This window comes from Corylus avellana, chromosome ca7 (assembly GCF_901000735.1).
Source record: "Corylus avellana chromosome ca7, CavTom2PMs-1.0".
Classification (NCBI taxonomy): domain Eukaryota; kingdom Viridiplantae; phylum Streptophyta; class Magnoliopsida; order Fagales; family Betulaceae; genus Corylus; species Corylus avellana.
This window is the reverse complement of record NC_081547.1, coordinates 27,668,271-27,681,862: the sequence shown is the minus strand read 5'-3', so window position 1 is coordinate 27,681,862 and position 13,592 is coordinate 27,668,271. Positions and strand designations below refer to the sequence as shown.

General features: G+C 38.2%; 2 protein-coding genes across 2 annotated transcripts; both read left to right on the top strand.

The window, feature by feature from the left end:
* On the top strand, positions 1 to 1,755 carry LOC132187088 (probable E3 ubiquitin-protein ligase RHC2A). The gene has a single exon (XM_059601260.1). The coding sequence runs from the start codon at positions 189 to 191 to the stop codon at positions 1,320 to 1,322; it is 1,134 nt and encodes a 377-aa protein (XP_059457243.1). The 5' UTR covers positions 1 to 188; the 3' UTR covers positions 1,323 to 1,755.
* Positions 1,756 to 10,644: 8,889 nt separating this feature from the next.
* On the top strand, positions 10,645 to 12,272 carry LOC132187146 (aspartic proteinase PCS1). Its single transcript, XM_059601343.1, has one exon. The coding sequence runs from the start codon at positions 10,809 to 10,811 to the stop codon at positions 12,120 to 12,122; it is 1,314 nt and encodes a 437-aa protein (XP_059457326.1). The 5' UTR covers positions 10,645 to 10,808; the 3' UTR covers positions 12,123 to 12,272.
* Positions 12,273 to 13,592: the final 1,320 nt, after the last annotated feature.

Below are 13,592 nucleotides of genomic sequence, written 5' to 3'. Positions count from 1 at the left end.
GTTTACAATCCTCTTCCCCATCCTTCGTTTTCTTGGCTCCCAAACGCCCGTTTCTCTCTTCCCCACAAATGGGTCTCGAAGCTTTTTGTATTCGAATTTCTAGGATTTTCGAAGCGAAGTTTTGATCATTACCCTGAGAGCGTTAATTCTTGGTTTGTTTGATTGAATTGTTGGGATCTAGTATCTAGATGTCTACGCTGGAAAATGGGTCGTATTGGTGCTACAGATGCAGCCGATTCGTTAGGGTTTTGAGCCAGGACTCGTCCGTCGTGTGCCCCGACTGCGAGACCGGGTTCGTGGAGGCCATCGACAACCCGCTACGGGCCGTCCACCTGGACGCGCGGCGCAGGAGGATCCCTGCGGCCGCGATGTACATGATTGGTCAACGCTCCGCCGCCAATCCGGACCAGGCCAACACGGGCTCCACTATCCGCCGTATCCGGAGGATCGGCGTGGACCGCGGATCCCCCTTCAACCCGGTCGTCGTGCTCCGGGCACCATCCGGTAGCAGAGAGACACGTCGCTTCGAGCTTTACTACGACGACGGCGGTGGTTCCGGGCTCAGACCGTTGCCTCCGAGCGTATCGGAGTTTCTGTTGGGGTCCGGGTTCGACCGCCTCCTCGAGCAGCTCTCGCAGATTGAGCTAAACGGCGTCGGACGGTTCGAGCACCCTCCGGCTTCGAAGTCTGCCATTGAAGCGATGCCCACGATCGAAATCGGCGACGGCCACATATCCACGCATTCACACTGCGCCGTGTGCAAAGAAGAGTTCGAATTGGGATCGGAGGCCAGAGAGATGCCCTGCAAGCACATATACCACACGGACTGCATTCTCCCATGGCTCTCGCTTCACAATTCCTGTCCGGTCTGCCGCCACGAGCTGCCCGCGGATGTACCGACCGTGGCGGCGGAGCCTGTCCTCGCCGAGAGCGGGCAGGCGCGGCCTCTGGATGAGAACGTCGGGCTGACGATATGGAGGCTTCCGGGAGGTGGGTTTGCGGTGGGGAGATTTTCCGGGGGGAGAGGAAGAGGCAGCGAGCTTCCGGTGGTGTACACGGAAGTCGATGGAGGGTTCAACAATGGCGGTGCCCCGAGGAGGGTTTCGTGGGCGGCGAGGGGCAGGGGAGGGAGCGAGGGCGGTGGGTTTGGCCGGGCGGTTCGGAATTTGTTCTCGTGCTTTCGGGGAATTGGGTCTTCGGGGTCGAGTTCGAGCGCTAATTTGGATAGGCCAGCGGCTAGGAGAGCGAGATCGATGTCTTTGACGTCGAGGAGGCGGAGGACTTGGTCTCTGGAATTGAATACTAGGAGTAGGGAATGGTAACAAATGGGAAATGGCCGAGAAGTTGTCAACTTTGGCTTCTGGGATGGTTTCCAAGGGGAAGGGGGGGTGTAAGTGTGTATATAGTGAGAAAGGGAGAATCGGGGGTCTCCCAATTCACAGTTCCATTATGAAGGAAAGGAAATAAGTATCGAACTCTTATATGCATAAAAGAGGAGGGAGCTAGCAAGAGCAGCGGGAGAGGCCGGAGAGAGAGAGAGAGAGAGAGAAAGGGAGGGAGACTGCGTTTGAAGGTGGCTTCTGTGGGCAGCAACCAGCAAGAAGGTACATGAGTTTTGTGTACCAGTACCATGGTGCTTATGCAAGTTTCGTGAAATTGAATTAGAATTACGTGCAACTGTTATTTATTTTCTTTTTTTATATATATTTTTTCTTAGATTGATTTTCATCAAATCTTAATATCTACTTAGCTTCAGTTTGTATCTTCCATGTTTCTGTCATTATAAAATATAAGTATATAACCAAAAGGTGCTATTTAGCTCATGAACCGTACGTGTGTTGCCTGAGATTTAATTTCTTTCTTTCTGATAAGCAATTTAATATTTCAAAACTAAAAATAATTTGAAAGGGATATATATGCCGTTCGATGGCAAGACAGAGAAAATAATTGTGAGCAGTAGAGATTGACTTTGTCTGCGTTGAAACATTTGAGAAACAGCTTGGCAATTCCTTGTTGGATGTGCGATTGCAATCAAGTTAGGTGAGTCAAATGGTGATGATGAAAGCGGAGGATAAATATCTCATGGAATGAGGATCTCATGTAGCAGATTCCTATTCGGACACCTCTCCCATGCTCATCCCATGGCCATGGGCGCTTTTTAAGTCATACTGTGCCAACGCTAAAAGTGAATAATTATGTATGGTGACTGGTGAGAGTATACCAAAAAGTTGGAAACTCCCACATCAATGATGGAGGAAACTAGCTTTTGGGCATACAAGAAAATGACAGAGTTAACAAACTTTGTCGGAGGAAATTCTATCAACTCAGTCTTTAAAAAAGTACATGCTTTTTCTTTTTTCTTTTTTGGTTTAATACCCTTTTATATATATATATATATATATATATATGACAAATACACGCTAGTAAAAAAAATGTATTTCTCATATGTTAAGGAAAAAAAATTGTAAGAACGAGAGAGATACAACAAGACCTTCTTGCACGCTTTTGTTGCATGTCGATAACTCTAATATAGGTTGTTTATTCAAAGTGAGCAGCACAAATTTTGGCATGCTATACTGCATGTTAAAAACTTTAAATTGTTTCTTTTTTTAAGTAGTTAGTGACCTTCTAACGATAAGTTTTGCGGATGATTGAACCACTCTTGAGGCTCTTAGGGTAGTTCGACCACCTTCTATGGCTAATTACGGGAGTGGCAAAACCACCCTATTACTGTGGGGATGGTTTGACCACACCCACAATGATGGTGTGATCACCTTTTCTAGCCAATTATGGAGTGAAAACAGGGTGAAACCTCTTTTTTTATTTTATTATTATTATATATGATGGTAAATTTATAACTTCATAAAGATTGTAACCGAAAAATAAGCAAAATTTGTTGGAATGAGATCATTTTGTTACGAAGGCATGCTAGAAGGATTTATTTGTTACAACGCCAAACCATATATACCATGAAAACAATAAAATTTTCACCAAGAAATGGCTCTCAATGGGCTTATACAAACCTAACTTTGAGAGCCTATTGAGGTTATGGGCTATCCAACAAACTGCCAGGGCCCAAAATAATATATGCATTTCGTGGATATCATATCGAACTAAAAATGTCGTTGGAAAATTCCGAAATCCCACAATCTCTCATCAATTGTTCAGGAAGCACTTTACCCGCTCAAGATCGAAGCCGTTTCTTATGAATTTTGTTGGGCTGGGCTAGCCTTTACAAAGGCACTCGTCAAACTCGTAAGTACCAAGGTGCTTCGAAAAAAAAAAAAAAAAAAAAAAAAACCGACAAATGGAAGAGAAATCAAGCTTCAGTTTTTAAGCGTGATTAAGGGTGCGCAAAACGTAACTCGTTTGGCATTACTATTTAAAAAGCACTTAATCTAAAAGTAGAAGAAGAAGAAAAAAAAAATATGCAATTTCTATAAGCAGGTTAAGGAATACTTATTTGATAAAACGCGAATTTAAACTAAAATTAAGATCTCGCATAACAAATATTTGATAAAAAAAATGTACTTTTTAATATATTTTACCAAACAATTTTGTGATTTTAAAAAGTAACGATTTCAAAAACGCAATTTTTAAAATGGAAAATGTTAAGGTCACAACATAAATCCAACTTATGGCCAACTTCTCTCCTAAGTGTCATTTTAAAAAGAAAAAATTGATAGAGGAGATTTTGGGATTCTGAAAATATGGAAGAAAAAAAGACAATTTATTTGGTTTAAAATTCAAATTTTTTTTACATGTAGGAGAGAAGTTGGCCATGAATTGAGTTTGTGTTGTGTCCTTATCAAACCTCTGAAAAAATCGCACTTATTTAAACTACAATCCAAAATGGATCCTAAGCTAACCAAACTACACCCTTTAGACATTCTTGTCAAACCAGTAACCGCAATTTAGAGAGACAACACAAAATATTTCACATAAAGCCTAATTATTTAGATAAGTAATCTAATATCTTAAAATTTATTTAAACAAAAAGCAAATAAAGGCTAAACTAAAAAACTCAAATCAGACAGATTATTAGCACTTCAGTAAACTGGAAGGAGATCAGAAAGGTGAAAGTCACTAGTGAATGCAACTAATGAAGGCCGCATCGCTCTTTTATAGATAAAATCATCTGGAGTAAGAATACCCATATAAACTTAAATATAGATAAGTTTCCAAAGAAACCGTGAAGATTAAGAAAATGAACAATGGAAAAAGGCGTTCCTTCACAAACATAGAGACTGAGGCTCAATCGGTTCGATTTATTTTTAAAAACTCAATTTATACAGACCACTAGCATCTCAAAGCCAGAGTATTACTGGATCCCGATCAAGAATGCAACCCGATCTTTAACATAATACTGCTGCATACATACATACATTGATAATACAAATCTCCACGTACGACCTGGAGTATTAACACGTACAATACAAACACATATACATATTCTACGTTCTGATTGGTTCTTAGTCATAACATGATCGTTAAACACAAATTACAATAGAAATCCACCCCATTAAATGTGGGAGTCAAGAGACACGTGATGTTAAATATTGTTCCATTGTCGTTGTACTTGTGGCACATATTGCTTCCGTCCGCCTAGTCGCACGACCGAACTTACTAGATATGGAAGAAAAACTCCGACGTAAGTAAAGGGTTGACTGTTAATTTCAGTTGGCCGCACGGAATCAACTGAAACAAGATATGTCATATGTGGCCGTCATAGCACGTAACGCCATCCAAGTCACCAGAAAAAATGGAGAGTGGAATACGAGAAAGAAAATAACGAGGGCAGACGAAGAAAACGTCACCGAAGATTACAGAAAATGAAGGCTTTGTACGCACTCGGGTTAGAAGCTATAATTGCCTTACAGGCGTAATGATTGTCATTGGTATCTTGCCAAACCCCTCCGGGAGGGTTGACGGCTGCTTGGAAGGTTACGGCAGCCACCACTAGAAGAGCAAATAAGGAAATCGAATCCCTTCTTTCAGGTGGGATTGGGTGGTTGGAACCAGATCCAGCCATTTCATAACCACCAAGATATATACAGAAGCTAAGGCGACCAACTCCCGTTACTGCATTTTCATGCCTTAACAGACAACTTATATAGAAACACATGGGCATGGCTCCGTTTTCTTTTTCTTTTTCTCTTTTTCTCTTTCTCTTTTCCTTTTCCTTTTCCTTTTCCTTTTTGCTTTCTTTGACTTGAGTAATATCCCGAACAAACACGTTGCAATTCTTAAAATAAAATCTAACCACACCTATAAATAGTTAATAACGAAAGAAAAATCCTAAATCCAAGAAAACAATATTTGTACGTAAGTAGCTCCTTTTATTGTGGAAAGGATCGTATTCTCATCTGGCATCTGTTGTGGAAGAGAGGGATTATAAGTAGTTCTTTAATTTTTCTTAAATTTAGAAAAAAAAAAACCAAAAAAAATCATTCACAGCCAAGTGAATTCAACCCGAACCCATTACTAATAAAAATAAATAAATTTAATTATTTAACTAATATTTTAACAATAACTCTCAAGAGGCTGCGCAACACTTAAGTACTCTCTTAATTCTCATGTAAATTTTTGTAATAGAAAACTTCACTCAAACTCCTGAATTGTCACAACTTTTACAATGTAACAACCTAAAGTTCAACTTCTTTCGATTTAGTGTATCCATTTTTCAATTGTTTGCAATGTTTTCTCTCCGTTATAATTTTCTGTTAAATCTCAAACGAAGGGTATGAAATTTTCAAAATGCCTTCATTTTTTTCTTAAAAAAATAAAAAAAATAAAAAATTACTCACCACTTTTTGACCTGTAGGTCACCTCATGACATGCCGTGTGACCCTACCGAGAGTCACTTTGTTACCCGCCATGGGTCACTTCTATATTTTAAACAGCATCTACACAAACAAAGGAAAAACTTTGATAAGGGTCTCTTCCATTAACTTCTATGAGCTCTCTCCATTTTTTCATGATTTGTGAATGTGGAGACAATCCGTCATATAATAGATTGGAGAAATCGGCACTAATTAACTTGCTTGATTATTTTCTTTCTTTTGTAAAGTGCGCATTATTTTTGTTCATAGATTATATTACACAACGAGAGGTATATAGAGAGCATTCTATCTCAATGGATGAACATTTCAATAGTCCCCCTATGGGTTTATATTGAACTTTCCGAGCCCATTGAGGTTACTTACGGGCTATCCAGCGAATCTCCTTGTGGCCCAAAAGGATATGAATTCATCATATCTTAATTGAATAACGCTACACATCTAATGGTAGTTTTAAAAGCTGACTATAGGTGTACATAAAAAAATGAGTGTGAAAATGAGAGTGTGTGATATTACTCTATATCACTTGTCTTACTAAAATAGTTGTTTGAATGTCCCATAATCTCATCAATTGTGCAAATTTTTTTATTAACATACTAAGAACTAATTCTCTATTTTAGCTACTTTTTTTCTATATACACTCCAGCGAGTTTTATTTTCTCTTATCTGCTTTCTTGTAGACATTATTTTTTTATTATATTCATGCCAACAACCTAAAATGGCTCGTCCCCCACGCCCCACCACTTCCTCCTACCACAATGATCCCTTCAACTTTACCTTTGCTGTTGTCTGCCGCCCCTCAATTGCGGCTACCTCATCAACCCGGACCTCCAACGAGACATTTAGGCTCACCTCTTCTCCTCCCTCCTCCATGTCAACCCCTCCCACTGACTGAGGCCCCTCTTCGCCTTGCCCTTTGTCCAATGCGTCAATGACAAGCTAGTCTTCGAGGACTTCAACTTTAAGGCCATATACATGGTCGACTTACTCCCACTCCCCGGCCCATCTCTACGAGGCGAGCCACCAGTGCACCACACGTATAAGAGAATTCAGGATGTAAGTAGGATTACATATTTCCTAATAAAGTTAAGAAATGATATAATTCATTCATTTTTCAACCATCTTTTAATCATCTCCATAATGAATTGATGAATACACCATTGAATTTGTAAGATGAGATGAAAAAAATATTGACGTGAATTATTTCTTAATAAAGCTTTTGTATAAACTTGACAGGAGGAAATGCTTATGATGATGTTGCAGTCCCTACTTAATAAAAAAGAAAAGGAAAATCGAATGGACTATTCGGCAAAGGTGAGTTATCGATCAAGTTGAGGGATTGGGCCTATCTATTATGGCTTGCAATGATTGAATTCGTGAACCCATTCAATAAGTTATTAGAAAGTTAGCAAAACGCCAACATCCATCTGCCTCCGTCACCCTAACAAACTTTATAAATACACACAAAATGCATTGGCGTGGGTCTGGGAGGAATCAATTAAACTCACATCAAACTTTGCAATAATATATAAAGTTTTATCGATCCACGGGTGACATTGATTGTGAAGGCACACCCATTTCCTTTGTTTTCTTATGTTTGACTTCTCCCTTTTTCCATCTTCCCCTTTTTGTGAGTTTAATATATTTTTAAGATAAGTATTTTGTGTTTTAAATTATTTGTCAAGAGACGCTCGAACCATAAGATTATGTAGAAAGCGGTATTTCTCTAAAGTTTTATGTATGTAAGGCTTGTAGGAAATTCTTTTCAGATTCAGCCAAGAATGTGGGATCAAAATTCAAAAGCCAAACTAAAATTATTTGAACTTTTTCTGAAAAGAAACTGATATTTGAAACCTTTTTAGCCAATGTCATGTCGAGGCACTGCAAAAGAATACCTTTTTTTTTTTTTTTTTTTTTTAATGGTTGGAAGACAACTCAAAAAACAAGTGTTTGGGCCATTATCCACGACAAATTGACAATTGAATTTTGACCATTAATTGGTTCGTATTCCTACTTTTTTGTCAGCATATGCACATTTTCAAACATTAGGCCGGAGATATTGTTATATAGGCAATCATATTTAGAGCATATTTAGAATTGTGTTTGAGAAACAGAGTTTTTAAGTCAAAAAAAAAAATTTAGTCAAAGTTTCATTTTTAAGTTTTTGTCAAAAGTGCTTTTAATTTTTTTACTAAATGCGTACTTTTTTTTTTTTCAAACAGACTTTTTGAGTGTTAAAATCACGTTTACGCCCCTCAAACGCAATCCCAAATAGGCCTTTAATGTGACACTGAAAATTATCATTAAATTCAAAATTTAATTTTTTTTTTACGGAAATTTTGTTAGATTTTATTGATAAAAGATTAAGAGCATAAAGCTCTTGTATCACAGATAAATTTAATTATTATTTTTTTTAACGAAAATTTTGTTAGATTTCATTGATAAAAGATCAAGAGCATAAAGCTCTTATATCATAAATCATAGCAAAAAACTGTGAAGTTACAAAATCATAGATACATTCAAAAAATTCTTACAATCAAGTACTATCCATGACTTTTAGATTTCGTTAACCCATTTACAATTATAGTTATGAAACATATTTGCTCTAGACAGATTAGATCTAAGACATGGGTAGCCCAAACTTTTAAACTTTATTTTCCTGCCGTAAGAGATAATTCCCACACCGATATATTCCTCTTTGGCGTAAAAGGTCAGGAAAACAACTCACATCGACCCATAGATCAAGAAAAAAATAACAAAACATCAAAACTAAAAAAAAAAAAAACAAAATTCCCAATATATATGCAGCATTGAAGTAGCACGACATTGTAAACATCTCAAGAAGATACAGCTTGACCGATAAAGACAAGTAGATCTGACTTTGAAAAATTAGATCTAGATTTAGATCTACAAACTAAATTTAAAACAAAACTACCAAAAATTGACTTCGAAAGAAGTTACAAAATAAATATACCGAACACTGCTACCAAGAGAACATAAAAGAACGGCTTCTCTCTCTCCTCTGTGTAGTTGGTAATTTAATTATCATGTTAAGAAATATATATTTAAAAATATAAAAATAAAAATATATGTAACTTTTTTGATTAGTCGCAGATGATTTTGACGGTCCTTATCTATCTATCTAAGCCTAGCTGGCGGTTACTAATTGACAATAGCCATGAGTGACTGTTTGATAGATGACGAAGAGACGCGTGGTTGGACATGAAAGCTTGACTAAAACTGAAACCAACTAATTGGTAATTGGATTAAGGACACCCTCTCTGTTCGTCTGTTGGGGCAACGAAAGTCACCCTTATGTTTCCTCCGGTGCCGTCATAGCGTCAACGTGCTTAATTAATAATTGGGAATAACGCCAATGGCGTCATCAATGTTTGATTGAGATTGATCATGTCCCAAACTTCATTCTTCCAATGCCTTCTACACGTGAAACCACTACTCCATAACATCATTGTAGTCCATAAAGAAAATAAAAAATAAATAGATAATAGTCCATAACATCATTGTAGCATTTGGGTTTCGAGTACTACAATGAAATTTTAATATTCATTCCATGGCTGGGGAGTGGTGACGGCCAACCGGCGGTCCGACCACCATGTCTTGAAAGAATCAAAATTGCTAAAAATGGGTTTTTTTATTTTTATTTTTTGGTCACCCCATGTTTTAGATTTAGATTTAGATCGTGTGGGGAAGGTTCTCATGAAATGGAGAGCTTGAGAAATGAGGCAAATCTTCTAGTGTGGAAAGAGGAGGATGAAGTCAAAAAAGAAAAAAAGGTAGTCTCCAATTGCTACTATTATCATTATTAGTTTATAAACGTGTAAATGCTTGACACCGGATCATTTATGGATCGAAACGAGGAAAAAAAAAAAAAATGGAGTCGGCGGCTCCCACAAAACAGAGTTTCGTGTATGTTTGCGGAAAGTTCAAATCTTAATTAATTAATTAGGTGTCGGATGCACACCTAATCTGATTTAACAACTCAATTATCTAGTAAGTGTTCAAGAGTCGAGGCATAAAATAAGAGTTTCTTATCTCCAGGCTATGCAATTTGGTAGTGGTGGTGGTGCCTTCCTTGCTGTGTTCTTCCGGATTTCCATACAAATATCACCTTTTTTGTCCCCTTTTATACCTTCAAGAGAACAGCCAACTCGTCGGTAATTGCAAAACAGTAGGTGAGTATTGATTAAAACCATTATTATTATAATTCTATTCATTTTTAATAAGATTAACAAAGTATATATCTTACGTTAATCTTTTTTTTTTTTTTTTTTAACAGAAGTTTGAAAGAATATTCTAATCATGGTTAAGAAATACTGGAGAGGCAGCCTAAAGGAGTGATTTAGGATTATGACACCTTGGTTATTAACGGCTACAAAAGCAACACCTATATATATATATGGTCCTTCAATTAATTTGGAAAATTGACATGCATTAATAGACGAATCTTATCTCTTCTTTCACCTACTATTTTGTATTCCCTATAAATATAATAGAATCAATTGTAATATTACATGTTAAGTTAATACAATAGAGATATAATTGAATACTATCGTGATAGACGTATATATAGATCTCAAAATCTATACCACCTAAATTTTTTTGTTATCTTTTGTATTTTATATTTTATTCTATATTTATCACATTTAAAAGCAGATTGAATCACAAAACATTAACAAACAAAAAAACATCAAAATACAAAATACATATTAAAATTAATTAATTAATTAATTATTAAAAAAAAAGAAAAAAAAAAAAGAAAAGAAAAGCAAAGAAGACGTACTCAAGTCCAATGCATGTCACCGGACAATTTAAAAGAAGAAAGAGAGATAGCTCTCACCCACTCAGGCCCCTCGAAAGCCCCGAACACTAACAGAGACTTCTTCTTCTTCTCTCTGATACCAAAGCATTCAGAAAAATTCATTTCAAAAATTCTCTATTGCTTCCTCCATGGCCTTTCTTCAACATTTACTTGTTCTTGAGCTAATTAGCCTTTTCATCATCATAAACCAACCCCAATACTCTCTCTCAGCTGCAATACAGAAAGCACTGATATTGCCCCTCAAAACCCAGACACTCCCACATGGTGGGTCACCCCCAAAACCTTCAAACAAGCTTGCTTTCCGCCACAACGTCACCTTAACAGTCTCCCTCACCCTTGGCTCGCCTCCACAGACCGTTACCATGGTCCTCGACACAGGAAGTGAGCTCTCTTGGCTCCACTGCAAGAAAAACCCAATCTTCAACTCCATATTCAACCCGCTTCTCTCTTCTTCCTACTCCCCAATCCCATGCTCCTCCCCCGTATGCAGAACCCGGACCCAGACCCTACCCATACGCCCTTCCTGTGACCTGAATAAGCTCTGCCACACGATTATCTCCTACGCTGACGCCACCTCCATTGAGGGCAACCTCGCCTTTGAAACTTTCAATATCGGAAACTCCGCCCGACCCGGTACGATATTCGGGTGCATGGATTCTGGGTTCAGTTCCAACTCTGAGGAGGACTCAAAGACAACCGGATTGATGGGTCTGAACCGGGGTTCCTTGTCGTTCGTCAACCAAATGGGTTTCCCGAAATTCTCCTACTGTATATCGGGTCGTGACTCGTCCGGTGTTCTGCTTTTCGGCGAATCGAGTTTCTCTTGGCTCCAACCCTTGAACTACACCCCTTTGGTTCAAATATCGCAACCGTTACCATATTTTGATCGGGTGGCCTATTCAATCCAACTCGAAGGGATTAAAGTTTCGGGTAAAATTTTGTCGCTCCCGAAATCCGTCTTTGTACCGGATCATACAGGGGCGGGACAGACCATGGTCGACTCGGGTACTCAGTTCACATTCCTACTCGGCCCGGTTTACACCGCTTTGAAGAACGAGTTCATGCAACAAATGAAGGGAATATGGAGTCCTTTGGGTGATCCCAACTTTGTTTTTCAAGGAGCTATGGATTTGTGCTACCGAGTCCCTTTGACTCGGCCAAGTTTGCCCCAGTTGCCTAGAGTGAGCCTGATGTTTCGGGGGGCCGAAATGGTCGTATCGGGAGAGAGGTTAATGTATCGGGTACCGGGCATGGTGAAGGGTGGTGATTCGGTGTATTGTTTCACATTTGGGAACTCTGACTTGTTGGGTATAGAGGCTTTCGTGATTGGTCATCATCACCAGCAGAATTTGTGGATGGAGTTCGATTTGGTGAAGTCTAGGGTTGGACTAGCTGAGGTTAGGTGTGATCTTGCAAGTCAAAGGCTTGGATTGGCTCTTTAGGTGAAACCTGTAGGCTAAACTTTTAGGCTCACTGCATACAACTTATATTCACTTGCTCTTGTTGCATCCGTTGGAGCACATATGCAATCTATAAAGTGTATTTTGCATGCCAATTTTTACACTAATTTATTATTTACTAACTTGACATGATTTAAGTGACTTGTTACGTCAGATATTATTTTAAAAAAAAATTACCTTAAATAAATCGGTCAGTAAAAAATGAATATAAATAATATTACTCCAGCAATGAATCGCCGGAGAGAGTTATTCAAATAATGCAATAATTCGAACAACCTAAAACAAAAGGTTGTAGGGTCTACTATTCTGACTAACTTGTATGCAAAACTTTATTATCTCGAATGAGTTCTTCTCTATTAAGCTGTTCAAATTTTGGAGACATTTAGGGAATCTTAACCCCTTATAAAAGACTACCTAACAATTTTTTGGAGTGATTGTAGAATTGCTATTAGAAATGGGTCTTGGACCTAACTCAACCCAAAAGTTAGCTCTAGAGTTGAGGTTTTCTCTTACCCTTATAAATGACCAATCTCCTTAATACCCAGGCAATGTGAGACTTCCAACACGCCCCCTCACGTGTGGCGGGAGGACATCCAAGCCCAACACGCGCGACAATGGATGACAGTGTCCACAGCCAATTAATTGGGCTAAGCTTTGATACCAAGTTAGAAATGAGTATTTCTGTTAGAAATGGATTTTGAGTCTAACTCAACTCAAAAGCTAGTTCTAGAGTTGAGATTTTCTCCCACCTTTATAAATGACCAATTTCCTTAATACCCAAGCAATGTGAAACTTCCAACAATTGGGTTTTAATGACCCACCTCCTATGGCCTATTATTAATATGGCAGCACAGTCTTGGAGGGGGATGAACATCAGATGTAATTTAAAAATGTATCTTGGGTGAATTTTTTTTTTCCTGTTTTCAAATTTTCAGTATAAAAATGTATATTTTATAATTTAATTTGCAGGATTCTGTGAATCTCTATGGATCTGGTGGCTGGCGGTGCAGTAGAGGCCAGGGAGTTTCTAGATTTATATTTTGGGAGCAGTTGGCTTGTGGGTGCCATCTGGGGAAAGCTTATATTTTGGCGATGCTGCTGTAAAAAAAAAAAAAAAAATTACACCACATCTAGTAGTTGTTTTACTATTTAAATTTAATTCTATATTTTTGAGGAGAAATAAAAAAGAGAATAAAATTAAATTTGAGAAAATAAAAACTAGAAAAAATGTACTATGGAGTTTGGTGTTGCACCACAGCTAATCAGAAGCTTAACTTCATTAATTAAGGCTCTGACTTCTGGGTTTTGAAAGTCTTATGGCTGCTGCCAGCTGGCCCCTTTGAAATCTGCCCAATGGCATCCCAGAAAAGCGCCAGCCATTCAACATGTTCCCATTTGATCAATCAATTATCAAATTTTCACTAAACTATGCTATTGCCAGATGGCTTATTT

What these genes read in the sequence shown, in the direction of transcription:
- LOC132187088 (XM_059601260.1), top strand. Translation starts at nt 189, where the DNA reads ATGTCTACGCTGGAAAATGGGTCGTATTGGTGCTACAGATGCAGCCGA.
- LOC132187146 (XM_059601343.1), top strand. Translation starts at nt 10,809, where the DNA reads ATGGCCTTTCTTCAACATTTACTTGTTCTTGAGCTAATTAGCCTTTTC.